Below are 27,267 nucleotides of genomic sequence, written 5' to 3'. Positions count from 1 at the left end.
AACAAAAGGAATTCTAGAAGTAGTACAAAATCCATTAGTTGATACAAATCCCTTAGTACTAGAATCTACACAAGGCAGGACTGTTCAGCGCACAGCTCTAACAGTCTCCAGTGATGCATCGGTACCCAGTGATAAATACCACCTATTCCAATAGTAACCAACAGTGATAAATGACAGCAATTAAGGCCAGACACCAGGACACTGGATCCAGCTAAAGCACGCACAGGGAATCAAGGGTGCTGCAAGAGAGGAAATCACCTACAAGAGAGTCCTAAGAAACATGAAGAGAGCAGACAAGTCTCATGCCTCACAAAGAAAAGCCTTACCTCTAACTGCTACGTTTTACACAGAGGAGTTTGGAGACAATCACAGCAGAGACACTCATTACCCGAACGTGAGAGCACACGGCTTCTCAGACTAGCAAAGGTACAGGGAACACTGACCTGAAGTAAAAACCACAGCATATCAGCCACGAAAGATGGCACCTACTAATCGGCTCAGGGGAATTCATTTACCACCACGAGTGAAACAGACCGCCTCGCTGGCAATGCGTAAAGACAGTGACAAAAAGGTTTTCTAACTGATATGTCACAGCTCAAAGAGATCATGTCCTCTGGTTTCCATCATGCAGGTTGCTTTAAACAGCGGTTCTCCAAGTACTCACAAGCTTGCGTTATTCTTGCGTGAAATCCTTCTCAGTAAAACCGAACAAAAAGCAGAGTGCTGGTCAAAACCAGCAGCACAGCTTGGAAAATTCCTCTCTCGTTCCTGCGTTTCACGGAATATTTGTTATCATGTAACGAGTTTCCTAAGCAAATCCACTTTTTATTTACTCGGTGTTTAGATGCCCAATATACTCTCTGTACACCCCTACTTTCAACATAAGCGGGTCCTATGCCAGCTTGCAGACCGAGACATCTCAGCCTTCACTACTTCACGTGGTGCTTCGTGCAAAGTAAACTTCTCCATCCCTCCGGCAGCTACTGAACCTACACAGAGTCCAAGCAGCTCAGAAATCCCGCACAGGTACCTACCAGACAACGCTCCCTACTGCAGATCCTCTGAGCCCCTTCAGAGATCCAGAACCGCCTCCATTACATGGTTTACTAAAGCCGGTGTTGATCTCCAGTGCTGCACATGCTGATCTAGGGGAGAGCCGAGCATCAGAACGCGCCCCAGGACACAGACACCCCCGCCAGAGTAGACCAGACGTCTTCCCCAACTTTGCCTGCACAGACACCGTGCCGCTGCTCCACGCTCGGCCCCGCTCTGCAACGCCACGGGATGCGACACAACTCGGGAGCCACAACTTCATGGCTCGCCCGCTGCCGTCAGCCTGCGGGGCCGTCAGTCCGTCCGTCCGTCCGTCAGCCCGAGCTCCAGCGCGGGTGCGCGCAGCCCGTGACCCCGGCCGGGAGCTCCAGCTCCTGCAGCCGCTCCGGGACGGAACTTCTTCACCTTCCTCCCCGAGCGACGACTCGGAGCACTCTTCCTCCGTCCGCCCCGTGGCGAGCAAAGCCACGCACAGGCTCCGGCTCCGCGGCTGGCGCAGAGCGGAGGAGGGAAGCACAGACCCGAACGGGATCAACCCCCCGCGGGCCGGGGGCCAGCAGCAGCCCGCTCCCAAGTTACGCCCTGGCTCTCCCCCCCCGGCGCCGCCTGCCCCAGCCCGCCCGGAGCCCGCCGGCCCCGGCAGGCGATGCCTCCCCGGCCGCGGGGACAGCGCTGGCCCCTCGCCCGCCGCCACCGCCAGACAATAGCGAGCAAGGGAGGGAGCGAGGCAGGCGGGCGGGGCGCGGCCGGCCCAGCGCGCACACCCCGCGGGCGGCAGCAGGGCGCCCGCCCCCACCGGCCGGGAGCCGCCCTTGCCCCGGGGAGGCGGAGGCGCTGCCCCGGCCCCCGCCGGGAGAGCAGCGGCCCCCGGGGCGCAGCGGGGCGGGTAGGGACACGCCTCCCCGCGGGGGCCGCGCTCTGTGCCCGGCGCCTGGAGCCCCCCGCCCGCCCGCGCCGGAGGCCACGGCCGCCGCGAGCCCCTACCTGCCGGCGCCGCTGCGCCTCGCCCCCTCCGCCCGCCTGCCCGCCGGCCGCCTCCGCTCACGGCCGCGCCGCCATCTTGCGTTTCACAAACTACTGCACTTCTTTTGGGGCGGGGGGGCGGCGGCTGAGCCGGGAGCTCCCAACGCCGCCGGCCGCCCGAGCCCTCTCCTCGCCGCCGGCCGCGGCGCACACTCGCATCCTCCCGGCGCCTCGCTGCCCCCGGGGCGGCTGCGGCGCCGAGGCCGGGCAGCGGCGGCCGGTGCCTCAGCCTCCCTGGCAGGGAGCGGAGGCGGAGCCGCTCCGCCACCGCCCCGCCCGTCAGGCGGCGGACACAGCCTGGGGGGGGCGGCCCGGCCCCGCTGAGGCAGCGTCCGGCCGCGGGGGCCGCCGGCGGCTCCTCGTCCTCCGGCAGGCCGGGGACTGCGCGCTGCGACAGCGGCAACGGGCCGGGAGCTCCCGGTGGCAGCGGCGCCCTCGCAGCCCGCTCCTCCCCTCCGGCCGCCAACTTGGGCCGCGCACCCCGCCGGGCGTTATGGACGGCGGCGGCCGCAGTCCCGCGGGGTCCCTGAGGTGTCGCTGAGGGGGCCTCAGGGTGCAGGACCGGGGTCGAGTGAGCGCAGGAGGGGCGGCTCTGAGGGCGTGAAACCAAAATCGCTGTGTTTTTGTTCATTACAGAACTTGGGGAAACGGGACTTCTTCCTTTAGTACATACCTACGTATTTTAGTTTTTAACTCCCCTACGCAGAATCCTGTCGTCGTTGTTTGCCATTTTAGGTCAGACGCTAAAATACGGCTGTTCGCGTTGAGAAAGGAAAATGAAGTTGTGGCATGCGGGAATCTGCCAGGGGTTAACTTGACAACAGTTCATCATGGGAGATGGAGATTTACGCAGTTAAGGACGTTAAAATGTGTAGATACGGTATCTTGTCAAGACTAGTGACAGGAAGGGGTTGGATTAAAGCTTTGAGAGAAGAAGTTTGCGTGCCAGGAAAGTTTCTGGTTCCTCGATTCCACTCTGTCACTCGTGCTGGGGTTTGTGGACAGGAGCCTCGGTGGGCAGCAAACTGGCTCTGCTGTCCTACTGGAAACCTCTGGCAGCACATGAGGTGGAGACCGAGTTAGAGGAGAATGACATTAATTCCTTTATGACTTTTCCAATGTCACTGCATTAAAATGTGAATTTTCACTATAGTTTTTCTTCCTCCTCTGCTGTTGCTTTACGATTGACACACCAAAGGCAGGGTAAGCAGCTCGCATACAGTTCTTATGTAAAAGAGCTGGCTTTGAAGTGTTGCGGTGTTACTGGTCAAAATTATTCTGTGATAAAAACAGAACAGACAAAAACATCCAAGAAGTTTCATTGATTTTTTATTAAACCACCTTCAAATGGTACAAAAGATGAAGTTCTGCGTAGGACACACGTTTGGGACAAGCATACTAGAAAGAAACAAAACTCACTTACAAAAACAGTACCCACAGAGGGATGGCACAGTTGGGCGTTCAGAATCACCAGACATGTGCTCAAGGTGACAAAACACAACAGCCATGAATTTTGTCACAGGTTTGAGCCCAAAACACACTGAGATTTATTCTGTTTGGCTGTTTCATTGTAATTTTCTGACAAATCAACCAAGAGAAATTTTATCTGCTGGTGTAATGGGGCATACATCTCCAAAACAGGGTATTGCTTTACTTGTCCTTAAATATACTTACACCAACAGTATGTTAACTTTGATGGAATAAACAGATACAGTTCTCTCCGGGTACTTAAAGACTGTTTACAGTTTAATTCAGCTACAAGCCACTGGACCTGCCCCTAGCAGTGTCTGTTAAAATGCTTAGGACCATGGGAGCTTCTGGAAGATTTTTCCTGAGTTCTGACAGCTCAGAATTCACCTCGGTCAGGGAATCTGACTCACTACCATTAAATGGTCACAGGCAGGAATCTCCCTGCATGTCAAATGAAGGATGCTCAAGCCCTGCTAGTTAATGAGAGATTATGGTGAGAGCAGAGAAAAGTCTCACACTCCTGTTATGTCTCACACTTCTGTCTTTTCAAGAACGGCATGACTACAATACAAAGCATTGCCATGTCTGACTGCCTGCAAGGGGAGAAAGAGGGAGCCACAGACTGAGAAAAGCAGCCTCCTTCATAGCCCACAGCCCTAGAAAGCGTCTGGAGAAGAGCTGTTGACAGACTGAGGTGAACTGCTTTGCCAGGGTGGATCGCCTGTCTTCAAGTTCAAGACTTTCCCTACTAGAACAGCCAATGATTATGCCAAATACAACATAACAGTGATGGAAAATGCTAGAAAGCAAAAACCAGTTCACCTTCACTAATTCAGTTTTGTCGTAATCTTCTCGGTGGTGGTAAATGCACAGACTGATAAGTGTGTAGTTTTTCTAGCTCAAGAATGCTGAAGTTCTCACTTACCATGGTGACAAAATGCAACAGTTGCTGAAGGAAAACAAAATAAGGAAAATACAAGTGACACTTCAGAGACAGAATTCAGTATCTCTGAAGCTTTATCTGGATAAAACGAGTTAATTTTTCATACTTCACAGAAAAGGAAGGTTTAATTTTCAGACACTATTTTATTACTAATCAAGCTATCACATCAGCGATCATCATTCCAAATCAACTGCTTCCAGAACAGCAGTGACACAACTCGCTTGGTTACAGAGCAGCAGCCACTGCTAAGCCACTGTTGTTTTCCATCAGAGAAGCTGTGCCTGCCATGCAAGGGTGCTGTAACTGGATCTTTGGAAGCCAGGCTGCAGATCTTTTAGATACAGCTGTGCCAGCTGCAAAGGGAAGGATCCTGAGGTGCTCACCTTGACCCATTAACTAGTTGTGTATTGTGTGATGTTCTGAAGGTGCAGCTTAAGAGAGCAGCCATACCAAATAAAAACATTACTGCCTCACAACTGCCTCTCATCAAAGTCTGCTTCCCTCAGAGCATCCACTGCAAACCTTGAGTATTCCCCTCAACTTCATTCTATCCAGCATGCAGAAAAGATGCTTTTGGCTGCTGCAAACAGAAAGGTAGGATGTGTCAGAGGTGGATGGTCAACATCCCTGTGGCTGCTACACCCACTCTTGACAAAAGACCTGACCAAAGCCTGAGAAAGCTTCCCTCAACAGACAAGAGCCCAGGAAAACTGAGCCCATGGGGGCTATGTGACCACATCTGACCACAGCTCAGATCCGAGCAGGGTAGAAATGGAGCCCCTTGTGCAGCCATTTGGAGTCACTCGTCCTCAGAGCAGCAGCCTAGAGTTGGGGACTCTCCCCTTGGGTCAGGATGTCATCCAAGGGAACTCCTCAAGGTTGAGAGCCCTCCTTTTTTAGGTGAGTGATTGCACATTGTGGATCACTGGCCATAAACGTGAAGAATCAGCAGCATAGTGAAAAATCCATGTGGCATCACAAACATGGAGTTAACACTGGTGGAGCTTTAACCAAGCTCCAATAACATAGTGCTTTTAGCCTCAATTTACTGGTTGTGACATCCACTATCAAGAAGATTCCCATTATTACAAACAAGACTAAACTTTACCGTAGAAAGTTAGTTGATCTTGCTTTTGTTTCAAGTTAAGTGGTTTTGATAGGCAAAAATAAGCTACAAAAAAAAAGCTCTCAGGTTGTGAGAAGAGTGTTTCTCCCACATGCTTTCTTTAGGTTGTTAATTCTATGAAAGCAACTTGGGGTATGATGAGGTAACTAAAAACCCCCACAATGTTACCTTTGAACTGCATTAAGATGTTTCTAAAGAATTAACTTTTCATATACCAAAAGAGAGATTTGGTTTAAAGCCTTTTTGTCATATACAACAGACTATACAGCACCTGACTACTTCAGAAAAATACGTTTCCAGAAGCTGGAAAATGACGAAAAAGCTTATCAAAGAAATATCTTCGATAGTTTTCTTTTAAAGAGAGGTACTTAAGTTATGTAGAAGTTCAGATCTGCAGTATTTCCAAAGGCAATCCCAGCAGTATGTCACATACAAATACACTGACAGGGCAAAAAGGTAGAAGCAATTAGAAGACTTTATATGAGCTTTCTTAATCTTAAAACAAATATATCTTCATATAAATATATATGTAGAAGTAATCTTTAATGAATTATGCAATAAAAAGAAAGCATTAGAGCAAGAAGTCCTTTAGTCCAAAATCAAGAGTCACTGGGAGTACGTGAAGGCTGTAATCTGTTTCTTCATTTCCTACAGAAAAGAAGACAAAGTAGCAGTTAGCATGAATAAAATCTTGGAGAACTCTGTTTATTTTTTTGTAAGAAAGAATAAATAATGTGCAGATACAGGAGGAGTTTGTTATATTTAACAACTCCATGTGCTGCCACCATCCCCACACCCTGCTATTCCCACTAGCTTCAAATGCATCCTTTCACGTCCCAAAATCGTGTAGGCAAGAGGGGCTATATGAGTATCTGAATATCCTGTATCTGTATCTGAATATCCAACCTATTCAAATCGAATCAATACTGGGAATCCCTGGCTGGGACCATGGGAGCCTCTGGAAGATTTTTCCTGAGTTCTGACAACTCAGAATTCACCTTGGTCAGGGAATCTGACTCACTACCATTAAATGGTCACAGGCAGGAATCTCTCTGTATGTCAGATGAAGGATGCTCAAAAGCCCTGCTAGTTAATGAGAGATTATGGTGAGAGCAGAGAAAAGTCTCACACTCCTGTTACGTCTCACACTTCTGTCTTTTCAAGAACGGCATGACTACAATACAAAGCATTGCCATGTCTGACTGCCTGCAAGGGGAGAAAGAGGGAGCCACAGACTGAGAAAAGCAGCCTCCTTCATAGCCCACAGCCCTAGAAAGCGTCTGGAGAAGAGCTGTTGACAGACTGAGGTGAACTGCTTTCCAGGGTGGACCGCTTGTCTTCAAGTTCAAGACTTTCTCTACTAAAACAGCCAATGATTATGCCAAATACAACATGACAGTGATAGAAAGTGCCAGAAAGCAAAAACCAGTTCACCTTCACTAATTCAGTTTTGTCGTAATCTTCTCGGTGGTGGTAAATGCACTGACTGATAATTGCATAGAGTTTTTCCAGCTTAAGAATGTCAAAGTTCTTAGTTATCACGATGACAAAATGCAGCAGTTGCTGAAGAAAAAAGAAGGAGGGAAATACAAGTTTAGACTTTTAATGTTAGATCAGGGTTTTCCATGTTTTCGGAAGCTACACAATAACAACAGAAGTGACATCCCACTTTCTTCTACTGTAAAATAAAATACAAGTGACACTTCAGAGACAGAATTCAGTATCTCAGAAGCTTTATCTGGAGAAAATGAGTTAATTTTTCATACTTCACAGAAAAGGAAAGTTTAATTTTCAGACAGTATCTTATTACTAATCGATGATCATCATTCCAAATCAACTGCTTCCAGAACAGCAGTGACACAACTCGCTTGGTTACAGAGCAGCAGCCACTGCTAAGCCACTGTTGTTTTCCATCAGAGAAGCTGTGGCTGCCATGTAAGGGTGCTGTAACTGGATCTTTGGAAGCCAGGCTGCAGATCTTTTAGATACAGCTGTGCCATCCTGAATGTGGAGTTACTGCTGGTAGAGCTTTGAGTTGGAACAATAAATATCATTCAGCCTCAAGTTATTGGTTCCATGACAATCCCCTGTGAAACTATTTCCAGTTGCTGCCACATACATGACTGCAGCCTTGAGCACTGCCGGCGATGGGGCAGCCACAGCTTCTCTGGGCAACCTGTGCCAGTGTCTACCCACCCTCACAAGGAAGATCTTCTTCCTTGTATCTAACCTAAATCTACCTTCTTTCAGTATAAAGCCATTCCCCCTTGTCCTGTCATGACGAGCTTTATGTCAGCTTCAGGGTTAAGTTGATCACTGCTAGAAATAAAGGTCCTTTTGAGGACATGCAAATACAAAAGTAAAACTCCCAAATCCATCATAAAAAATGTTAACGCGTTAATAACCAACAGTACCAGTAAGCTGTCAGGCGGTTATTTTACAGTTCAACAAGCCCCTTTAAATTAAAAGTCAGAAAGAGAACCCAGTCTCCTAAAACTTAGTTCACCAAAAGCGAGAGCGGTCTACACCTGGCGTGGAAACATGACAGTCATAGTCCATCACAGGCTGAGTTATTTCACAACTTATGTACCCTTCCCATAAACTGTTTTAATTTGCATCAGTTAACAACTGACTTCAGTTACAACTGCACACACAGCTACTTCAGTATAAATAAATAAAATTAGACTTACTTTGAGTTCAAAGTTATCCACAACCACTGGTTGTGTGGGAATTTCCATTGCTTTCTCAACACCCATCACTGGATGCTCTTCTCCCCCAGAGCGCCTCGCACAAACCACACGGGGCACCCACACATCTGCAATGACACAGATTCCTTTAGTCAGGATTTCTGTTAATCTGGAATACAGTATTAGTGAAGTATCCTCTACCTGGAATACAGCCTCTCTGCAAGGACAGACACAGGACTGTTACCGTTCTTTCCAATGAGAAACACTTGCCTTTTACTTTCTTCCTGGCAAAAGTCACTGCTCCATCAAAATTGGAAACAGACAATAAAAGCACTTGAGAAAAAGGCAGGGTAAAAACAGGGCAAAAAAAGATACCGTCCTGTTGCTATCACAGCACTGCATGGTGTTGGAAACACATCTCCTATTGTGATACTCATATAATAAAAGAAAGTCAACAGCTGGTTGTCAAGTTTTTGAATAACAAACTTCAGAATCAAAACCCCAGCAGCTGCAGCAGAAGGGGAGCTTGGCTGGCAGGGCTAGAAGGGCAGCACCATTCTGCATGTTAACTCTAGAAACACAACAGAACTAACAGGATGGAACTGAAGACTGAAACCCAAACAACTGTGTAATCATCCTCAGGGAGAAAAAAAAGAGCTAAATTACCTGTTGGACCAGTTTTATTTTCATTTGCATTTTTGTGTCGTTCCTGCAGGACATATTCATTCTCCTCCACTGAAGAATCCTGTGTGGAGTCCCCTTCTGTGGTAGAAACAGGTCTTCTTGTTTCTAACTCCTCATCACTCTCTACTTCATTTTGCTCTTCTGGAACTTTATTCTCTTTATTGAACTGAAAACTCATCCTCTTGCTTGCGATCTTTGAACGCACTTTCTTTTTGCGTTTTCTTTTTTCCGTATCTACAAAAAGGTAACAGGAAAAGTAACCCAAACACGCCCAGAAGTTTTCTGTGTCTAAATCCAGCATCCTGATCATACTTGACTTTCAAGGAAAATGACCAAAGGAGGTCAAGCACCATTCTCTCTCTCCCACATCTGTCTAGAGGCTAAAGAGCTGCACATTACCCAGGTCAATTTGCTGTCAATTTCTAATGCAGCCCTTCAAATCTTTCTCAAACTCCAGAAGTTAAACACATAATGTGCAGAGTTAGAGACAATTTGAAGGGAGAATAAATTGTGCATAAAGACAAACACCTCATCAGCTGATTGCAGTAAGCTCATGTAAAACAAACTTCCCATTTCTGCCTTCCAGAAATGCCAGCATTCTTTGCATACACAGAGCTGATGGGTGAAGCTGCTGGCAAAATCCCCAGTCATGCCAGTGAGACCAGCAAACCTCACACCATGTCATGCACTGTAACTGAAAGAGGCCCAAACTACTTTGTTTCTTGGACAAAGCCTTGGGCGACAAGGTCTAGTGTGGGGCATCCCTGCCCCATGGCAGTGGGCTAGAACTAGATGATCTTAAGGTCCTTTCCAACCCAAACCGTTCTATGATTCTATGTTCCTTTTACAGGAGAAGTGAGGAAATAATGATTCTTCCTTTGCAGAGCTACTAGCATTGCTCCCCTGTTTTTCTTCCCTTTTCCCACATCAGTTGGGAATCACAGTAAGAGGTGGCATATAGTTTAGCATCTGAGGTCAGGGAAGGGAAAAATACTGTTTCATAGAACTGAAAACTCATTGGGGATTCAGAAACTGCCACATACGACATTTCTGACTTCAAGAGACTTCAACATTTAAGAGCCATTAAATGTCAACAAAGGCCCCGGTCTTACAATGTAAACCAAGCACTGCATTTGAACTTCATAAGCGTATTGAATGAAAGCATTTATCTTGTGTAAGGGAGCAAACTGAAAAATGCAGTGCCTTTGGCATGAAGAACCAGGCATCACAGAAACCTGCTGAGTCTCAAGAACAGAGCAGGTAGCACCTTCTCAAAGGAAGTGTGAATAAAATACAACTTGCCTTTACGGTAGGGTGTACTGAAGCCTACAGGCTCTTCTGGCACCTTCAGTTTATCGCTACACTCCGGGTCTGTTCCCTTAGTCCCTGAAACAGAGTTCTGTTTTGGCATTACATGGTAGTAAGATGGAGCATACTTTGAAGAGCTACAACCTTGTAATAGAGATGACAAAGAATTGTGCTGTGCACTGTTGGTTACAAATACGCAGACAAGTCTTAAAACCCTTAGTGTCAAAATCCATACCTCTTTCCTTATGAGATTCTTGTATTTCTTCACAGCATCGTTTAAAATCTTCATCCATTTCTTCCCTCACTATGGAATACGCAGTGTCCCTCAGAATACACGCTCTGTGCCTAATGAGACGACCTGAAATTCCAACAGTCAGAACTGAGCATTTTTTACCAGCCAAAGACATCCTCCATTTCGATTACTAACAGAAAGATATTGCTCTTCTCACAGGTAGCTTCTGAAGGGTTCTCTCAGAGAATATTTTCAGCATAGCAACACAAAAGTTCATTATTAAAGCAACAGTTACTGATTAACTCTTCTGTGACAATTCCACATCCAAGTATTTTAATACTACACCATTTACAAGCTGGCAAGCAATGCTGCTCTGAGGATGTTTCAAATGATCTAATTCCATCTCTGCTGGCCACAGGTGACATTTATCAATTTATACATTTTATTTTTTTTCAAATTAGGGATAAAAATACATCCTCACCTCCAGGATCTTTATCTGGGTTGTACTCTAACGCATTGCTACAGATTAGATCAATGTCTTTTAGAAAGTCTCTTGCAGTTAGGTACTGGTGTGAGTCAATCTTGGACAGAATTGTTGAAAGGTCCATGGGGTGCTTGATAACTGTGCCATAATCAGGTACCTACATATGAAACATACATGCACAGATTTAACACAGTGTCTCCCCAAAATTAATGATTTTAATGAAGTGGAATAAAGGACTTCTTAAAACCCTCAAATATTTACGACACATACAAAGATGCATTTAACCAGATAGTTTCAGCTCACATTGAACAGCTCCTTGAAAATGGAAGGGCTATTTTGACTGGCTTCGAAGAGACAGACCAGTAGAGGGAAAAAATGAAGCAGGGAGGGAAGAAGCATGAGTGGGCAGAGAAAGGAACAGACACCCAGAGTAGGATTCCCTTCACTTCAGAAAACCACAGGAAAGAAAACTCTCACAGAAGTCACCCAATAATCTGTTTGCTATTGGCAGCAAGAAAAAGGCTGCAAGAATTGTACCTTTCAAGTATGTCTTAGGCATCTGCCTTAGAATGAGCTAACTGGACCAAGGGGTGCCGATTTCTTTACTCAGATCATAAAAGGAGCCTAACAACTAGTTCAGATGAAGACATCTGTGTTTCCAAGATTTCAATAATATAAACCAAGCAGAAGTAAAGGGAAAGAGAAGTCGGTAGATGCTGATAGGAACAGGACTTTCTGAAACACAAAGCTCTATTAAGACTACAGCTGATTTACAGCTAATTTACCTCCTCTGGGTCAACAGGCTTTGAAAATGCTCTGAAACGTCTGTCAATGACAAGTCTATGAGTCACATCCCTTAGGAAAATCCTGAGTTCACGCAATGTATCCTCCTCCTGCTCCTCCAGCTGCTTTCTTTCCTCCTCTGTCAATTGTCGAGGCTTAGGTGGTGGTGCTACAGGCAGTTCTTCCAATGGACGGCAAGCTTAAATGAATAGTAAATTCAGTCAATTTATGGTACTCAGATACAAGTAGATGAAAAATTACTCAGAGAAAAATACCACCAAAGTAACTACTGTACAGCTATGAACTTAGGCAGCAAAGTTTGTATGTAGAATATCCTCACCTGTGTTGGGTGCAGGAGGTTTAGCAACTTGATTTACAATTAAGTCCTCAAAAAATGTTCCTCTTTCTTGCCTGTCAGGCAACTGGATTTTGAAAACTTCTTCATGGCTGTCATTAAATAAGTTTTTGATCTAAAGCATGAGAAGAAAAGATATTTCATGTATAAAGCCACACAAATGCAAGTTCTATTCTAAAAAGATGAGTACCTGTTTAAATGAAGCTAGATAATCACCTAGACTAGATAATCACCTAGACCTCGCTAGATAAGGACGAAATTCTTTCCTGTTAGGGTGGTGAGGCACTGGAATGGGTTGCCCAAGGAAACTGTGAATGTTCCATCCCTGGTGGTGTTCAAGGCCAGGTTGGACAGAGCCTTGGGTGACATGGATTAGTGGGAGGTGTCCCTGGGCATGGCAGGGGGTTGGAACTGGATGATCTTATGGTCCTTTCCAACCCTAACTGTTCTATGATTCTCTAAGACAAACTGAGAAAAGTCATCCACTTGGCCTTGAAAGGCCTGATTTTCACAGGTCAGCACAGCAAATGATAACATCTTCTCTGAAGAACACCTGTGGAGTTACAGCTCATTGAAGGGACCATCTGGTACCCTGATGAAGTGATGACAATCAGCACCACCTCCAGGACTCTCCTCCTTGCTGTCCTTTAAACCTTTAAGGCAGCTCTAGAAGGAACGGTCAGGCTTTTAGTAAAGCAGTGGAGGTTTGGTTGGGGTTTCTTTTACGATTTTAATTAGTTAAAATGAGGTGTCTGAAGTTGCATACTTTCAAGTTCTACTCGGCCACAAGGATGATCGGGGACTGGAGCACCTCCCGTATGAAGACAGGCTGAGAAAGTTGGGGCTGTTCAGCCTGGAGAAGAGAAGGCTGCGTGGAGACCTCATAGCAGCCTTCTAGTATCTGAAGGGGGCCTACAGGGATGCTGGGGAGGGACTATTCATTAGGGACTGTAGTGATAGGACAAGGGGTAACAGGTTGAAACTTAAACAGGGGAGGTTTAGACTGGATATAAGGAAGAAGTTCTTTCCTGTTAGGGTGGTGAGGCAGTGGAATGGGTTGCCCAGGGAGATTGTGAATGCACCATCCCTGGCAGTGTTCAAGACCAGGTTGGATGAAGCCTTGGGTGATATGGTTTAGTGTGAGGTGTCCCTGCCGATGGCAGGGGGGTTGGAACTGGATGATCTTAAAGTCCTTTCCAACCCTAACTATTCTATGATTCTATGATTTTTGTAATCTCTGCTCCCAAAAGGCACAGAAGGAATTTCAATCCTTCTTTCAGAAAGAACTCATAAACAGTATAAAAACCTGTGCAGAAAGTGAAGCTCTTTCAAAGCATTTGATGATAAAACACATCTAGGTACGCCCTCCTCCTCTCCCCAAGGAAATGAGGCAAAATAATCAGAGCAGCAGATTCACGTGTTGAACACCTTCCTTTCATGCACACTCTCAGATGTCCAAAAAGTGCAGCATGTCCTCTTAATGAATTTAGTGAAGGAATAAAACAACTGGTTTCCAAGTGACTTAAAGAGAAGATGAAAATTCTCTTTCTACTCTGTCAAACTTCCTTTCCACATTTCCATTTCAAGCACTGTATGTTCTTGACTAAATACACACCCAACCATCTTGTAGTCACTGGAATTATTGTCTGAAGTTATACATATGTCTAATAAGCATGAATGTGACAGAAGGGAGAAAAAGTTGGGTCAAAGTCAGTCTCTTTATTCCAAAAACACTTTAAACAAATGCTTTCAGCAGTGTTTTGCCTAAGCAGATTTTAAGAGGCCTGGTTTGGATGCTCGAGGAATAACAGTGTGAATTTCCTTCAGAGTGCACGAAACTCCAATGCTTAAAGGATTTATTTATAAACAAGAAATTGAACAAAAAAACATTCAGAAAAGTAGGGCCAGAAATACCTCTTTCGGGAGATCCGCGTGACGCACATCAGATGTTGCAAGCAGCAGAACTGGTGCAAATGTTGGAATATTCTCCAGTAGTGTTGTAAAAGTAGCTTTCAGTGTAGCTCCAACAGCCTCCCACCATGAATGGATATGTGGGATATAAATTATACTGGGTGCCGTTCTCTGAGCTTCTCGTATCAACTGGCAAAATGAAAGCTTGGGTAAGAAAACTAACCCATGGGCCAATGAATAACAATGCACGAGACCAGATTACATGTGTTGGAAGACCACAAGCCATTGCCCATGGATTGTAGCTCAATCACAAAAGACAACATGCATCTACCATGTGAGGGAAGTGGGAACAGTCCTTTCACATGACAAATTCCTCTATGCACCCTTTCAGTTTATCAATATTCAGATATCTAGATGACCAATATTCAGAATATCATCAGTATCTGCTTATATTTAATTTTCCTAACAAAGAGATATAAACCTGTGTACAAATGTCAGTTTTTAATACTTTGAGTGCATACACCGCAGCACTATAGCAGCTGCCAATGTAAAAAGAGTAATGCTTCTTTCGCCCCCAAAACCTCCACTGCCTTTTAAGTCTAACAAAAAAGCCAGCTACAAGTGCCTGACACACAGTCAGGCTGATACAGAGCCATCTACTGGGAGCACAGGTTCTTGTGAAGCAATGGAAACAACTTCATGGATCCCACTGAGACCAGCAGCATTTCTTGCCATAGAGAGGGGTTTATTAGCAACACCTCCCATCTTCCCGAGCTGCTACAACATCCTCACTATTTAATTTGGAATGGAAAATATGGCCATGTATAATACACTTATTTGATATCATTTGATCTGGAAGAAAAGTGCATTTTTCAGTCAGAAGTAAACGTAAGAGCACATTCAAACCTGGTTGCCTCCACCAAAAGTGAATGTGGCTTACTTTACGAGTTTAGAAACAGTTCATAAATTAAATGAACAGTTCATGAGATAAAAGAGGGAAAAAAGAGATACCTGCGCACATGTTTCTTCTGGTGAAGTGATGCTTGCCAACAACATACATAGATCTAGTGTATAAACTGGAAACTTCTCCAGGGCGTGTATTACTGCAGGTGCCAAATGAGAAGTCTGCCCATATCCTGGCTCTCCCACTAGTAAGAGCCGTGGCCTACAAGATGTTGGCTGGTAATAAACATTTCTAGCACAGTAAGGAAAAAAACAAGTTAAAGAAGTGATAAATGTTAAGAAAGTGACAAAAATAACTGACCTAACAAGGATGAAAACAATCCATTTTTCAACTGTTGGCTTATATGACTTTCACATTAAGCTATCAAAAGGTTCACAAAAACTTAGCAGGGTAAAGGTACTGCAGCCATTGTTTAAGTTTTCCTCACAGTGTTTTAAGAAAGCATTTCTCAGTTTTCTTTCTGTTACATAACCTGCTACAGGTTTAACAGTCTTGGAAGGGAGAAAGCCAAAGATGGCTACACAAATGCATAGGTGGTTTTTATCTAGAGGGACAGACAGCCCAATTCTTCAGCCTCGAGTCTCTCAAGCAATATGATGGATTAAATTAACACATTCCCGTAGTCTGTGGACCATTTTTGACTTGGAAAAAGAGGGCTGGAACATTCACTGTGATGGGTTACGGCAGCAAAATGCTTCATCTACCACCCCTCACACCAGAACTGTATCCAGACCCAGCCATATTGACAATATAAACATAAAGGGGCAAACATTTACCTGCCAAAGTTGAGGAATCCTTCCGGTTGTTTACCAGGTGTTTTCTGAGTTGGATTCTCTTCAAAGATTGGCGGTGATTCTGCATCACTGTCAATCACATTTCTTAAAGCGTGATTTAAACTGTCTGAAAAACATGAGAGATTTGTTAACTTTTCTGAATAGTCTGTACACCTTGTTCTCACATGAACAGAGCTTCTAAATCAGCACTGGAAACCACTTATCTTGTATTTCTTCATTTAAGGGCACTCACTGCTATTTTCTGAAAAGCTCATTCTACCACAAATCTAGAGAGATTACAAAGGTCTGTACAAAGCTGTCCCATGTCCCATGATATAGAACAGGGAGGATTAGGAACAACCTCTGTAGTTCCTAAACACCTGAAAACCTCAATAATGCCAATTCTTTCTGGAGCTGGACATGGGGAAATGAAGTGAATGCCATGGCCCCAGACTTCCATTTGTCTAGGACTAGCAAGTCAGAACATACAGACCAGCATCTTCTCGATAAGGCTCCTCAAAGATTCCTAAAGAAGATAATGGAAGGTGGACAACAGAAACAGGATGCAACTACTCATCCCCTAGCCTCTCTGCTTTTGTTTTGATCGTGGGTTTCTGTCTCTGTTTTAACACTGCAAACAATCTACCAGCTCCACTGGGAGTAATACTGGTAGGATAGATATTCTCCATGGATTAGCATAATAAATTATTCATGGATCTCCATTACTCAGGACTGGAATGAGTTTATCAATTTATTTGCTCTCACCAACAGACTAATCCTGATCAAGGACTGGAGCAACAGGACAAAGGGTTACAGGTTTGAACTGAAACAGAGGAAGTTTAGATTGGATAAAATGACAAAGTTCTTTACTGTAAGGGTGGTGAGGCACTGGAATGGGTTGCCCAAAGAAGTGGTGAATGCTCCATCCCTGGCAGTGTTCAAGGCCAGGCTGGACAGAGCCTTGCGTGACATCGTTTAGTGTGAGGTGTCCCTGCCCATGGCAGGGGGGTTGGAACTGGGATGATCTTAAGGTCCTTTCCAACACAAACCATTCTATGATTCTATGATCAGGGCTGATGCAGTCAGGAGCATGAACTCACGTATGCTATGCAAGCCAAACCCCAAGTACACACCAGTAAAACATTGTGATCTCACATGCAAGTGAGCAGTGTGAACCATGGACATTTAATTGAAAGGTGATGGTTAAAAGTTATGACAGCTAAAGCAGTATTTAGCTTAAACCACTTGTATGGTGATACTGACATGCTTCAGACCAGAATTAGAACCATTTCTGCAAAAAAGCCTTCTCCCCCCATTGTAACATTTCTCTTGAAAGAGATGCCTCATATATTAAACCTTAGATCCATCTCTACAAATGATAAACATGTTGGCTGCTGTCCGAAGTGGTACGCTCTAGCAGAGAATATATAGTTCTCCACTGTGTACCGAGAGTCATTCACAGCTCCTGCCCAGCACCATGCACATGTCTGTTCTAAAATCCTACTGCCATTACAGCTAAGAGGTTGGTGGCACAAATCAGCAGTTTCTGCTTCGGCAGAATTTTACCAAAGTGGATGTTCTTGCTGTACCTTGCTGTCGGTCCTTTAGTGCAAGCTCTGCATGGGGAAATACTCTCTGCAAGGCTTGTAAAATTCTTGCTAGTGTATTTTCGAACAGTGGTTTTGCAATAGGTGACAGTGCTCGCCCAGGTGAAGCCACAGCCCTCTGTGAAGCTGGAACAATCTTCTGCATAGCCGTGACAAAATCCCTTGCTGTTAATTTAATAGAAGCGATATCTAACTGCAGTTTCTCACTACTTTTGTATATCTGAGGATAGCGGCGGCGCAAAGCACAGAGTGCAGCTTCAGCACATAGGGATTTAATATCAGCACCACAGTATCCTAATAAACAAAACAAGAATCAAATGTTATGTCAGTCTCAGGCAAAACAAAAGTCAAGGCAAAGGTTTCTAAAGTACAACAACTGAAAGACTTTGTAGGTAGCCAAAAATGAACATGTTGGGAGAGAATTTAAAGAGTTACTGCATTGCAGAGAAGATGTTACATGACTGATATCCTGTCCTTATGAAACAACCATGACTTTGCTCCTGAGGAGTATGCCCCAAACCCAGTCAACGTTCTGAGAGACACAAAAAACTGACAAAAAAGGCAGCATTTACCATTGCTGCCTCACTGCCTCGCTCTGCAGCAAGGCACAGGAGCTCAGGTACTGCCTGGTACAAGCTCAGGTTTCTCAGGACTCAGTCACATGCAGTAACTCGCTTTGTTTTCAAACCTACCGGTACATTTTTCAGCCAGCTCTTCAAGAAACGTGTCCAGTGGCCTAGGGATCCAGTCTCGTGTGTGAATCTTGAAAATCTCTTTTCTGGCCTGGAAACAAAAATGGTTGCGTTTTAGTTTGTCCTAAGTTTACTTGCAGAAAAAATCCCCACAAACAAAACCAAAACCAAACCAATCACCACAAAACCCCAGAGCCCCTTGCATTAGTACAGATACTTATCTGCTGCTCTTTAGGTATTTTAAAGTTCAGTTCATGTGCTCTTTGCTTTTTCAAGCAGGACATTTAATAACTCTTAACCTGTCACATTAGACTCTTGTTTCAGTGCAGGCCCCCAGAAAAAAGACATTTGTAGCTTCCCTGAAAACCAGGTTTCCACAAGCGTAAGATCTAATGATCCTGAGGAAAAAAACGTAGTAAAAAACCCCAGCCTTATCTGCAAACAGAATGTTTCATCAAAGAGAAATCTCTCAAACTCTGAACAATTTCATGCTGACAGTCTCATTAGTTCATCAGATTTGCTTTTCTGCCAGTTCACTCAAGGAAAACAGTCCTAGGAGTACATTTCAAGTTGTTACAATTACTACAAAGAAGAACAATATTTAGGACTCAAACTACTCTCACTGATCCAGAGAATGATAACCATTGCCTATCTTTATCTCTGATCTCAGCAAGACTTTCTTTTAAGTATTTCCTGATACAGAGATTAGCAAAAATGCACTTTTTGTGCACACCATTTGTTTCATTTTCAAGATGCAACAGCAGTGATCTATAACTAATTCATACATTAATTCTTTGTTATCTTTCCAGCGAATAGAAGCATCCCATTGTCTTTACTGGCCAGAGTGAAACGAAAACTCATGATAGAGCTAACTACTTGCAATCACCCTAGTCATAGATATCCAGTATCAGATCTGCCCTCCACAATACAAGGCAGTCTCTCCAAGCATCCCTCTCTTTTGTCTGAGTTGTACCACACTGATTTTGACTTTAACTGCATTGTTAGGAGGTTGTGTTATAAAGATGGACTTTGCCACATTAGCAGTAAGGCTGAGTTGAAGTTCTGACCTCTTTATTTGGCAAGCTGAAGAGGAACTCCCGATCAAAGCGTCCGGGTCTTCGTAAAGCCGGATCTATAGAATCCAATCTGTTGGTGGCTCCAATCACCACAATCTCTCCTCTGTTGTCTAAGCCATCCATAAGTGCCAGAAGTGTTGACACAATAGAGCTAACAGAAAAATACAATTTTCATTCACTGGTTTAGTAACTTCTGTTATATTCCACATGACCTTCTCCAACAAACACTCAAAAAGGGCATGCTTAACTGAAGTGATGCTGTCTAGTAAAAGGCTCGTTTCAAGACATAAACAGATAAGGTAACACAGACATTGTGCTGATACCAAGCTTCGTGTTTTCTATTATGGTTTAAAAATCACCTGACATACTAGTGCTCTGAGTATCTAGTCTCCAGAATAAATCTATGTGTCACAAACCTAAATAGGTTGTGGTCTTCTTTGTAAAAAGTTCAAGCAACTTCTATGAAGGCACAAAAAATGCACTACCTATGAATTTGGTCTTGTCTACTGGACCTCACAGGAGCAAGACCGTCTATCTCATCAAAGAAAATAATCGAAGGACGCATCTGGTAGGCCTAGAATGCAAACACAGGAATATTGACATAAGTAAACCAGCACTCTTGTAAGGAGAAAAAGCACGAAAAACATTATGGTTGGAAAAGTCACTGGACCTGGGTTTTTCAGACTAGCACCAGGGATCTTTACTAACTGAGCTAATGGAGTAAGTGGCACGAATAACAGAAGACAGCAGCTTATGTCAGCCACTGAGACTGGGTGACAGGAAACAAATCATACCAGTAGTTTCTACAACTACCAAGAACAGTGCAGGGACTTAATTCAATTCTAGGTTCTAGAAGCAAGCTTTCATTGTGAATTTACATGGCCAATAGCCTGCATCTGTTTCCCTCTGAATTAAAGCCACCATCTCTTGCCTCTTGAAACCTTTTTTGGGTGGCTCTTTGCAGTTTGAGGGGGTTGCTGTGTGAGGTACTCTCATTTGTTTTCTCATTAAACCTCAAGATTTCAAACGCATAAAAAACCCACTGAAAAAATGGAACTCAATCCCATTTCAGTGGAAGGAAATGACAAAACATGAAAAAGACTTAGTCCTTGAAAGTACTGACAGCAGAAAATTACCATTACCACTCAAACAGAACACAGGGCATGTTTCAGCCTCACCTGATCAAATAATAAGCGAAGCTGTCGTTCAGATTCCCCCACCCATTTACTCAGGCAGTCAGCACCTTTTCTCATAAAGAAGGCTATTCTCCTGTCACCTTGGCTACATTCATTAGCAAGTGCACGAGCAACCAGTGTCTTTCCAGTCCCTGGTGGACCATAGAATAGACAGCCTCTGCAATTAAAACAAACAAAAACCCATAAGAGAGTCACAAAAAGAAGATTTTTGTAAGAAAACATAATTACAATAAAACAGTATTACAACCCTCATCCCCAAAATACATGACTCTTCTCTCCTAAACAAACCACAAAGATAGCAGTAACAGTTGATCTCTTGTGCTCCTACACAATTCAACAAGGCAGCAAATGAAACGAAGAAGAGGATAATGCATATGCACAAAACCTCAAGAAAATATCCTAATATCCCAGAAGGAAACTTCCAAAATTGGTGACAAACTAACAGGGGTGGTTACAGCACAGCTGAGCCAAGCAAGAACAGACTTCACAGATTCTGAGACTAGGCTAACTTATGAATCATGGGTTCATTTTCCTATGCTACACTGAATATCCATTCTCGTTTTCACAGAAGTCAAGATTTGATAGTAAAGCATTTAACTTAATGTTTAAGTTAAGCACTTAATTTAATGCTTAAGTAAAGCATTTTAACCCTTAAAAACTTTGAAGTTACTGGATTTGGTCTCCCATTGTTGATGATAAACAAGGAAAAGTTCCAAAGCTGGGCGCCTATTCTGAATTCCCAGCCAGATACAGCCACACCACCTTTTCAAGATACATTCTCACCACAAAGTACATCTCTGAACCTACAGACATTCTGGATTCTATCCATTGTTATGAGATTACTTTTTACTACTGCTAAGGAATGCCCATCATCACTGTTGAAAATTTTGAAGCACAGTTGAATATTCTCCTGAAAACAGGTGAACTCTAGAATCTATTGTTTTGAACAATGTTTGTTACCTTGGAGGCTGGATCTTGAATCTCTCAAAGAATTCTGGGTACAGCAATGGAAAAACGACCATCTCTTTCAAAGACGAAATGTGGTCAGAAAGACCACCCACAGCATCAAATCGTACCTAAATTCAACACAACACATTTGATATGTTAAAGAAAGCTGCAGCCTCCATAAGATTCTATCATCAATTTTACGTCAGCAGAAAGGAAATGTATGGGACAACTTTCAAGTTGCTTGACAGGACACTGGATACCAGTCCAATTGTAGAGGGCCTGCTGGAAACTTCTCACTGACACCATGAGCCAGCAATACTTACTGAACAATCGATTTGCATTGGATCAACATCAGCCAAACTTGCTCCAATTTTCATTCGATCCCTGCGAATTCCCTTTAGCTCATCTGTCTGGAAGTTGAGTGGCAAACACCTTATTGGAATGAAGGAGAAAGAAAAAGGTGCTTTCTAACTTGAGATGCAGCCAGAAGATTTCTGCTTTTGGAATGATGTCAAGTGAATGCAGAAGACTTTGTAAATGAGCATAGACTTCCTAAACAGTTACGTATTTGTGTAAGTTGTTTTACATTTCATGTACATGAATAACTAAAGGAAAATGGTCACTCCAGAGATGAAACAGTTAATTATTTTACCAACTCTTAGTACTTAAGAATAACCCATGCCAGCCAACACAGTAGGTGTATGAATGCAAGCTTACAAAATAATATGTTCTAGGTAGAGACTGTGAACTCACCTTCAATTGTGTGATGGAAGAACCTCCCCCCAAAACACACTGACACCTTTCAAAGACTTTTTGCTACTATATTTGAAAAGTTGCAGCCTATAGAGATACTTATTTCCATGTGGATTAACATTCTAAAAGCTTTCCACCGTTGCTGGTCCTTCCCAGGGATTTTGGGATGTGTGTGCCACAAGACACACGTCTGAAATAGGCTGAAAACCTATTTCTTAGATTCTTACTAAAACAGTTTTTCTAGAGCTTTTGTTAAGTAACAAAACCTCCATCATTTCCTCTCTTTATTACATATTCCTGTGGTGGTTTTCTTTCTGAACAAGCTACTATAAAGCACAGGAGCAGTACAATCTTCTATTTAAAAATGAACATCAAAGTGTTCCTCTCCCCATTCCCACCTAGAAATCAAATCACTGATCAAAACCCAATAGACTCCTCCCACCCCTATTCTCCAATTTCATTAACCTTCTTAAATTTCTGTTACGGCTGTGCCTCCTACGCCTCTGAAAATGCTCTTCATCTTCATCTTCATCATCATCATCAGATGAGGAGGAAGAGGATGTGGAATCATTGCTGTGGACCGCGTGTTTCCGTCTGCAAACATTTAAACAAGTAAGAAAGTTAAAGTAGTAAGTAAGATCAAAATTTGAGTGAATTCTCTCTAAGTAACATCAAAAGTAATATCAGGTAGTGTAAAAATTTAAGTGAATTCTATCTCAGAATTGACTTAAGAGTTCTCTGAAATTTCTAAAGCACTGTACTTCTTATAAATACGATTTCAAAGTACATTACATGATGTCCCTTGTGACAGAAAAATGTATTTTTTCTTCAGAAGGGAAAATGTTAAACTGTTTCGCCAAGAAATTTCATAAACAAATTACTTGTTTCAATCTCACACACACAAATGGAGTTTCACTTCGCATTATGTATCCACTCTGTGAAACACAGACCTTTTAAACTTACTTAAAAGTTTGGCTTCCTTCCCTAACCGTTTGCTTTATAAGGATGCTGGTGAGGGACTATTCATTAGGGACTGTAGTGACAGGACAAGGGGTAATGGGTTAAAACTTAAACAGGGGAGGTTTAGACTGGATATAAGGAAGAAATTCTTTACTGTTAGGGTGGTGAGGCACTGGAATGGGTTGCCCAGGGAGGTTGTGAATGCTCCATCCCTGGCAGTGTTCAAGGCCAGGCTGGATGAAGCCTTGGGTGATATGGTTTAGTGTGAGGTGTCCCTGCCCATGGCAGGGGGGTTGGAATGAGATAATCTTAAGGTCCTTTCCAACCCTAACTATTCTATGATTCTATGCTAAATACCATGATCAAATCCAGCAAGAGATGGCATTCTCCATGCTCCAACTGCTTATAGGATCCAAAACTCCCTTGTCAGGACTATTGCAATCTATAGTTTCATTTAGTATTTTTCTTGCTTAAGGGTAGTTTTGTACAGAAATATCAACTGATTCTGAAGAAAAAGCAGAATCAGTATTCTGAGTGTTTACAAAAAGATCTGTTAATATTTCCATACAGGCTCTCCCCTCTGACAATGTTATCTTCAGTTTTAAGAAAGTTGTATCCTTCAGGGTTAAATAGTCTGACATTTTCAGAGGAAGATTCTGGCTTCAAATTCCAGAGTAGAAGAATTTCAGTTACACAACCTCAGCCACAACCTTCATCATCACCTTATCACTGACCACAAACCCTGCATTTTAAACAAACCTAATGTCTGATAAAAAGTGTATCCTGCGCCCCACTATTTTTCTTTGTACCCTCAGACAACCACAGCAATAATCATGCTATTCATCTGCAATAACCACCAATCCAAAACCTCTTGAAAGCATTATTCAGTGATGTGACTGGCAGCACTACTGATAAAGAAGAACTATCACCATCACCAACCTGTTATTACTTTTGTAGCAAGAGTCTTGCGTCTGAGCGCTTGAAAATGAACATGTCTGTCTGACAGGTGAAGACTGGCCCGGAAAATACATCTTACGTTGTCTTGGTTCTGTTGAAAGCAAAGAATTTAGACTAATGCTTCAAAAAGGTTGAACAGGAAGCAGGACAGTGAAAGAGACAGAAAATGGGACGTGTTCTACCCATGTCCAGCTTCAGGGGAAATCTTGAGTGATTTAGGGGTGTGCGTGTGTTAAATCAGTGCACAATAAAAGAGAACCACTCCCCCCACCCCGGCCCCTACAAACAGGAGACCTGAAAGCCACAAGAATAAGATCATCCAGTCTGTTCAGTTACTATTCTTTCAAGGATACACAGGTCATTTTTTGTCATTTAATAGCAAAGAAATACAATGTGCACAGGCTACATGCATTTAATAAAATTTACTTGTAGAATGGTGGTAAGAAACTGCAATACGAGTGCGTACAGATTTGCATTACAAGGCAAAACCAAACTCACTTACATGCAGGAAGTCAGCTCATGAGAGAAACTGTATAACTTACTTTCCAGCGGCGCTTGGTAGCGCTCCACAGTCTTCCTCTGTCGAAAGAAATAACGCTTTCGAGGGCATTCACCATCTTCATCTTCTTTCTCTTCACTTTCGTCTGATGAAGTTACTGTACATCAACATTAAAACATTTAAATGTTGTTGCAAATGATATTCAAAAATGCACTACACAGATGCCTATCAGTTCTACTACTGCCTTCATGTTAATGACACAACAGATCTGAGAACCTGCAAACGTGAAGACCAATTTATGAAGACACGTTCCAGCAATTACAAAGCACAGAGGAGCACAGATACAGATATTGTTCTGTCCTTGCTCCAATCGCTGGTGACTGGTCATCAATCTCATTAACAACAATTGTGTCATCTTGCTTAGCCAAGATGCAGCTGCTGTAAAAACCACTATTGCAGGAAGTAATTTCTGAGAAAGTGTTTTTCATACTCCAGAATGGCAAGACTAAGTGTGGTAACATAGCTCCAAGTCCCAGCTCTGCCACAGATCTCCTGAGCAATAATGGGCAAGTTACAAGTTTGAACTTCCCCAATCAAAAAAGTAACGTCCAATGTATACAGTTTATGTCACTAGCTTCTGTAAAGTAACTTGAAGGGGGTTTTCATGAAAGATGGTAAGAATGCAAACACACTATCTTCTCCCCTGATGATCTTCATGCTAGGGAGCAGCTTTCCATACACATCTGGTAACCTACCTGAATCCCTGAGCATTCTCACTATACCACTAAAAACCTGCACATGGTCATGCTCCTGCTGTAGTGGTCATTCTTTCTCATTCTGAGTAATATCACCCTTTTCTTCAGATTCCCACTTGTCCACAGCTACCTGTTGCACCCAATTTTACCTCTGAATATCTGTTCTGAGCTCACTGCAGCACAGCCCTAGAATCCCTAACTATGGCTTGTAATGTCAAGAACAAGGACTTTTTAATAGATAAGAAATCAGGTAATCCCAGGCTTTTGGCTAGAGCATAGTAAAGAAAATTTAAACCAGAACTAACCTACAGTGACCTTTTGCTTATCAGCTATTTCTTTGTCAGCTCTCTGGATTTCTTTCTTTCCTCGGGAGTACATACTGAGGTTTTCCTAATTAAAAGAAACAAGAAAGATCAGTCACAACTGTGCAGGAAAACTGACATGGGCACATTTGGTTTCTCTTTATGGTATTAGGGTACTCCCTATATACAAAAGATAAAATTAGGGTATGGGAGAAGAGAATAGGAACATCAGTCTGGTGCCCAGGATTAGTATCAAGAACTCCTCTTCCAAAATAGGGTTTGGTACATGTGATAGTTAAATACTTTTCTACATACAAAATCCAATGTGTATTAATCACAGTAATTGATCATTAATTATCAAAGAACCTGGCAGAAGCTAGGAAAGAGCAGTTTCTAGAAGACAAAAAAATTAACCATATGGGCATTTGAGAGATGATGTACAAAGTACTACGGACAATTCCAGGTTCATTAAACAAAGGAATTTGGTCTATAAAAGAAGGCTATGAAGAGGTTTTAAAATGAAGTGCCTGTCATTCAGATGGACTGCAGAAAAACTTGATTTAATAGAGCAAAACCAAGACAGATAAAATAGGATTGCTGTACAGAATTTTAGCACAAGTTCCTGTAGGGACAGAGGCTACTTAAGCTTACAGACAACGCCGGACAAGAACAAACACACATCAAGCATCAATGCATTCAGTGTTTCGTAAGATTTAAGACCCAAGTTCTGAAACAGCTGTTTGTAAACAGCATTCATTCAAAAATCATAAGGCAATTCATAAAGCACAGTATAAGACATGTATTTCAGGATTTCACTGCTATTTCACGTCCTCTGAGGAAGGTATTTCCTCCACCCCTAGAGTCCATTTGTAGCATGACCACTAACACCAAGATGTTAAATTATAATTAGAGCAAAACTAAGTGTTATTTTGGACCACACTATTCTGTGGAAGAAGTTATTTCAGTTAAATTAAAATAACAAACTAAATGGTTTCCCTATGTGAAACACTACTTAGACAAAAGAATAGTAAAATAAATCAGCATTTACATCTGTGTTGCTGAACACTCCCAGGTCTTCCATCATTCGCCGTCTACACATCTTCTCCATGTCATCCATCTTCTGCAAGACAGCTTCTGCAGTACTAACATAAAAAGTTGACATGTCAGAGCAAAGATAGGCAAGTACAAATGCCCAAATAGAACCAAGAATACACACAATTGGTATGACATTCTAATAGAGTATGCACAAAGCAGAGGCACGGACACTTAGCCAAGTTCTTAAACACTACTTGAAAATTAGTTAAAATGTTTACTGGTTTAGAGCAGATTTAAGAACAAGCATTTGAGGATTTGCAAACAAGCTCTGTTTCCACATTTATTTTCCCCTCTCATTGATCATAGTAAAAATAAATCTTAAAAAAGTCTGTTTTAGTAAAAAAAGCAGAATTCTGAAGATCCTCGTAAAGTAACAGAAATTACAGCAGTATTCAACAGCTCTTCAGCTGCTGAAGAGCCCTGCTGCTGCTACACTTTGCAAACCTTTCTGAGCTGTGCCAATGTATCACATACACAGGGCATGTAGGGAGGTCCCAGCCTAACCACTGAATCCACTGAGCTCTTGCTGCCAGGACTAGCAATACCTTTTTCTGCTGTCAAAAGGAGAAAGCCCCTAGCCAGTGTATGCCATAGCACAAAGATGCTAAAAAGGTTCATGTCAGTGGCTTTG

General features: G+C 43.1%; 3 protein-coding genes across 6 annotated transcripts in view; all 3 read right to left on the bottom strand.

The window, feature by feature from the left end:
* The window catches only part of ZHX1 (zinc fingers and homeoboxes 1), a 30,531-nt gene extending 28,268 nt beyond the window's left edge, over positions 1–2,263 (bottom strand). For 2 of the 3 annotated variants that reach the window (XM_034062162.1, XM_034062095.1), the window contains exons 1-2: positions 2,038–2,263; positions 1,035–1,145 (exon numbers count right to left, since the gene is read on the bottom strand). The gene's annotated coding sequence lies outside the window, so the exon portion shown is untranslated. Of the gene's footprint in view, positions 1–1,034; positions 1,613–2,037 lie in introns of those variants that run through there. The other variant, XM_005143839.3, reaches the window with a different exon arrangement.
* Positions 1,031–2,707, bottom strand: LOC117437047 (translation initiation factor IF-2-like). Its single transcript, XM_034069912.1, has one exon. The coding sequence runs from the start codon at positions 2,705–2,707 to the stop codon at positions 1,031–1,033; it is 1,677 nt and encodes a 558-aa protein (XP_033925803.1).
* Positions 2,708–3,392: 685 nt separating this feature from the next.
* Positions 3,393–27,267, bottom strand: part of ATAD2 (ATPase family AAA domain containing 2) — a 31,258-nt gene continuing 7,383 nt past the window's right edge. For both annotated transcript variants that reach the window (XM_031044436.2, XM_034064507.1), the window contains exons 5-28: positions 26,590–26,683; positions 25,545–25,629; positions 24,528–24,641; positions 23,968–24,076; positions 22,534–22,662; positions 21,639–21,747; positions 21,328–21,443; positions 20,350–20,524; positions 19,657–19,745; positions 19,163–19,322; positions 18,096–18,186; positions 17,386–17,697; positions 15,800–15,923; positions 15,071–15,254; positions 14,063–14,248; positions 12,134–12,263; positions 11,796–11,992; positions 11,008–11,167; positions 10,530–10,652; positions 10,289–10,372; positions 8,969–9,220; positions 8,306–8,430; positions 7,050–7,178; positions 3,393–6,263 (exon numbers count right to left, since the gene is read on the bottom strand). In XM_031044436.2, coding sequence (XP_030900296.2) covers positions 6,222–6,263; positions 7,050–7,178; positions 8,306–8,430; positions 8,969–9,220; positions 10,289–10,372; positions 10,530–10,652; positions 11,008–11,167; positions 11,796–11,992; positions 12,134–12,263; positions 14,063–14,248; positions 15,071–15,254; positions 15,800–15,923; positions 17,386–17,697; positions 18,096–18,186; positions 19,163–19,322; positions 19,657–19,745; positions 20,350–20,524; positions 21,328–21,443; positions 21,639–21,747; positions 22,534–22,662; positions 23,968–24,076; positions 24,528–24,641; positions 25,545–25,629; positions 26,590–26,683 — 3,319 coding nt within the window. In that variant the 3' untranslated portion in view covers positions 3,393–6,221. The remainder of the gene's footprint in view (positions 6,264–7,049; positions 7,179–8,305; positions 8,431–8,968; positions 9,221–10,288; positions 10,373–10,529; positions 10,653–11,007; positions 11,168–11,795; positions 11,993–12,133; positions 12,264–14,062; positions 14,249–15,070; positions 15,255–15,799; positions 15,924–17,385; positions 17,698–18,095; positions 18,187–19,162; positions 19,323–19,656; positions 19,746–20,349; positions 20,525–21,327; positions 21,444–21,638; positions 21,748–22,533; positions 22,663–23,967; positions 24,077–24,527; positions 24,642–25,544; positions 25,630–26,589; positions 26,684–27,267) is intronic.

This window comes from Melopsittacus undulatus, chromosome 1 (genome assembly GCF_012275295.1).
Source record: "Melopsittacus undulatus isolate bMelUnd1 chromosome 1, bMelUnd1.mat.Z, whole genome shotgun sequence".
Lineage (NCBI taxonomy): Eukaryota > Metazoa > Chordata > Aves > Psittaciformes > Psittaculidae > Melopsittacus > Melopsittacus undulatus.
This window is presented reverse-complemented; position numbering and strand designations above follow the sequence as displayed.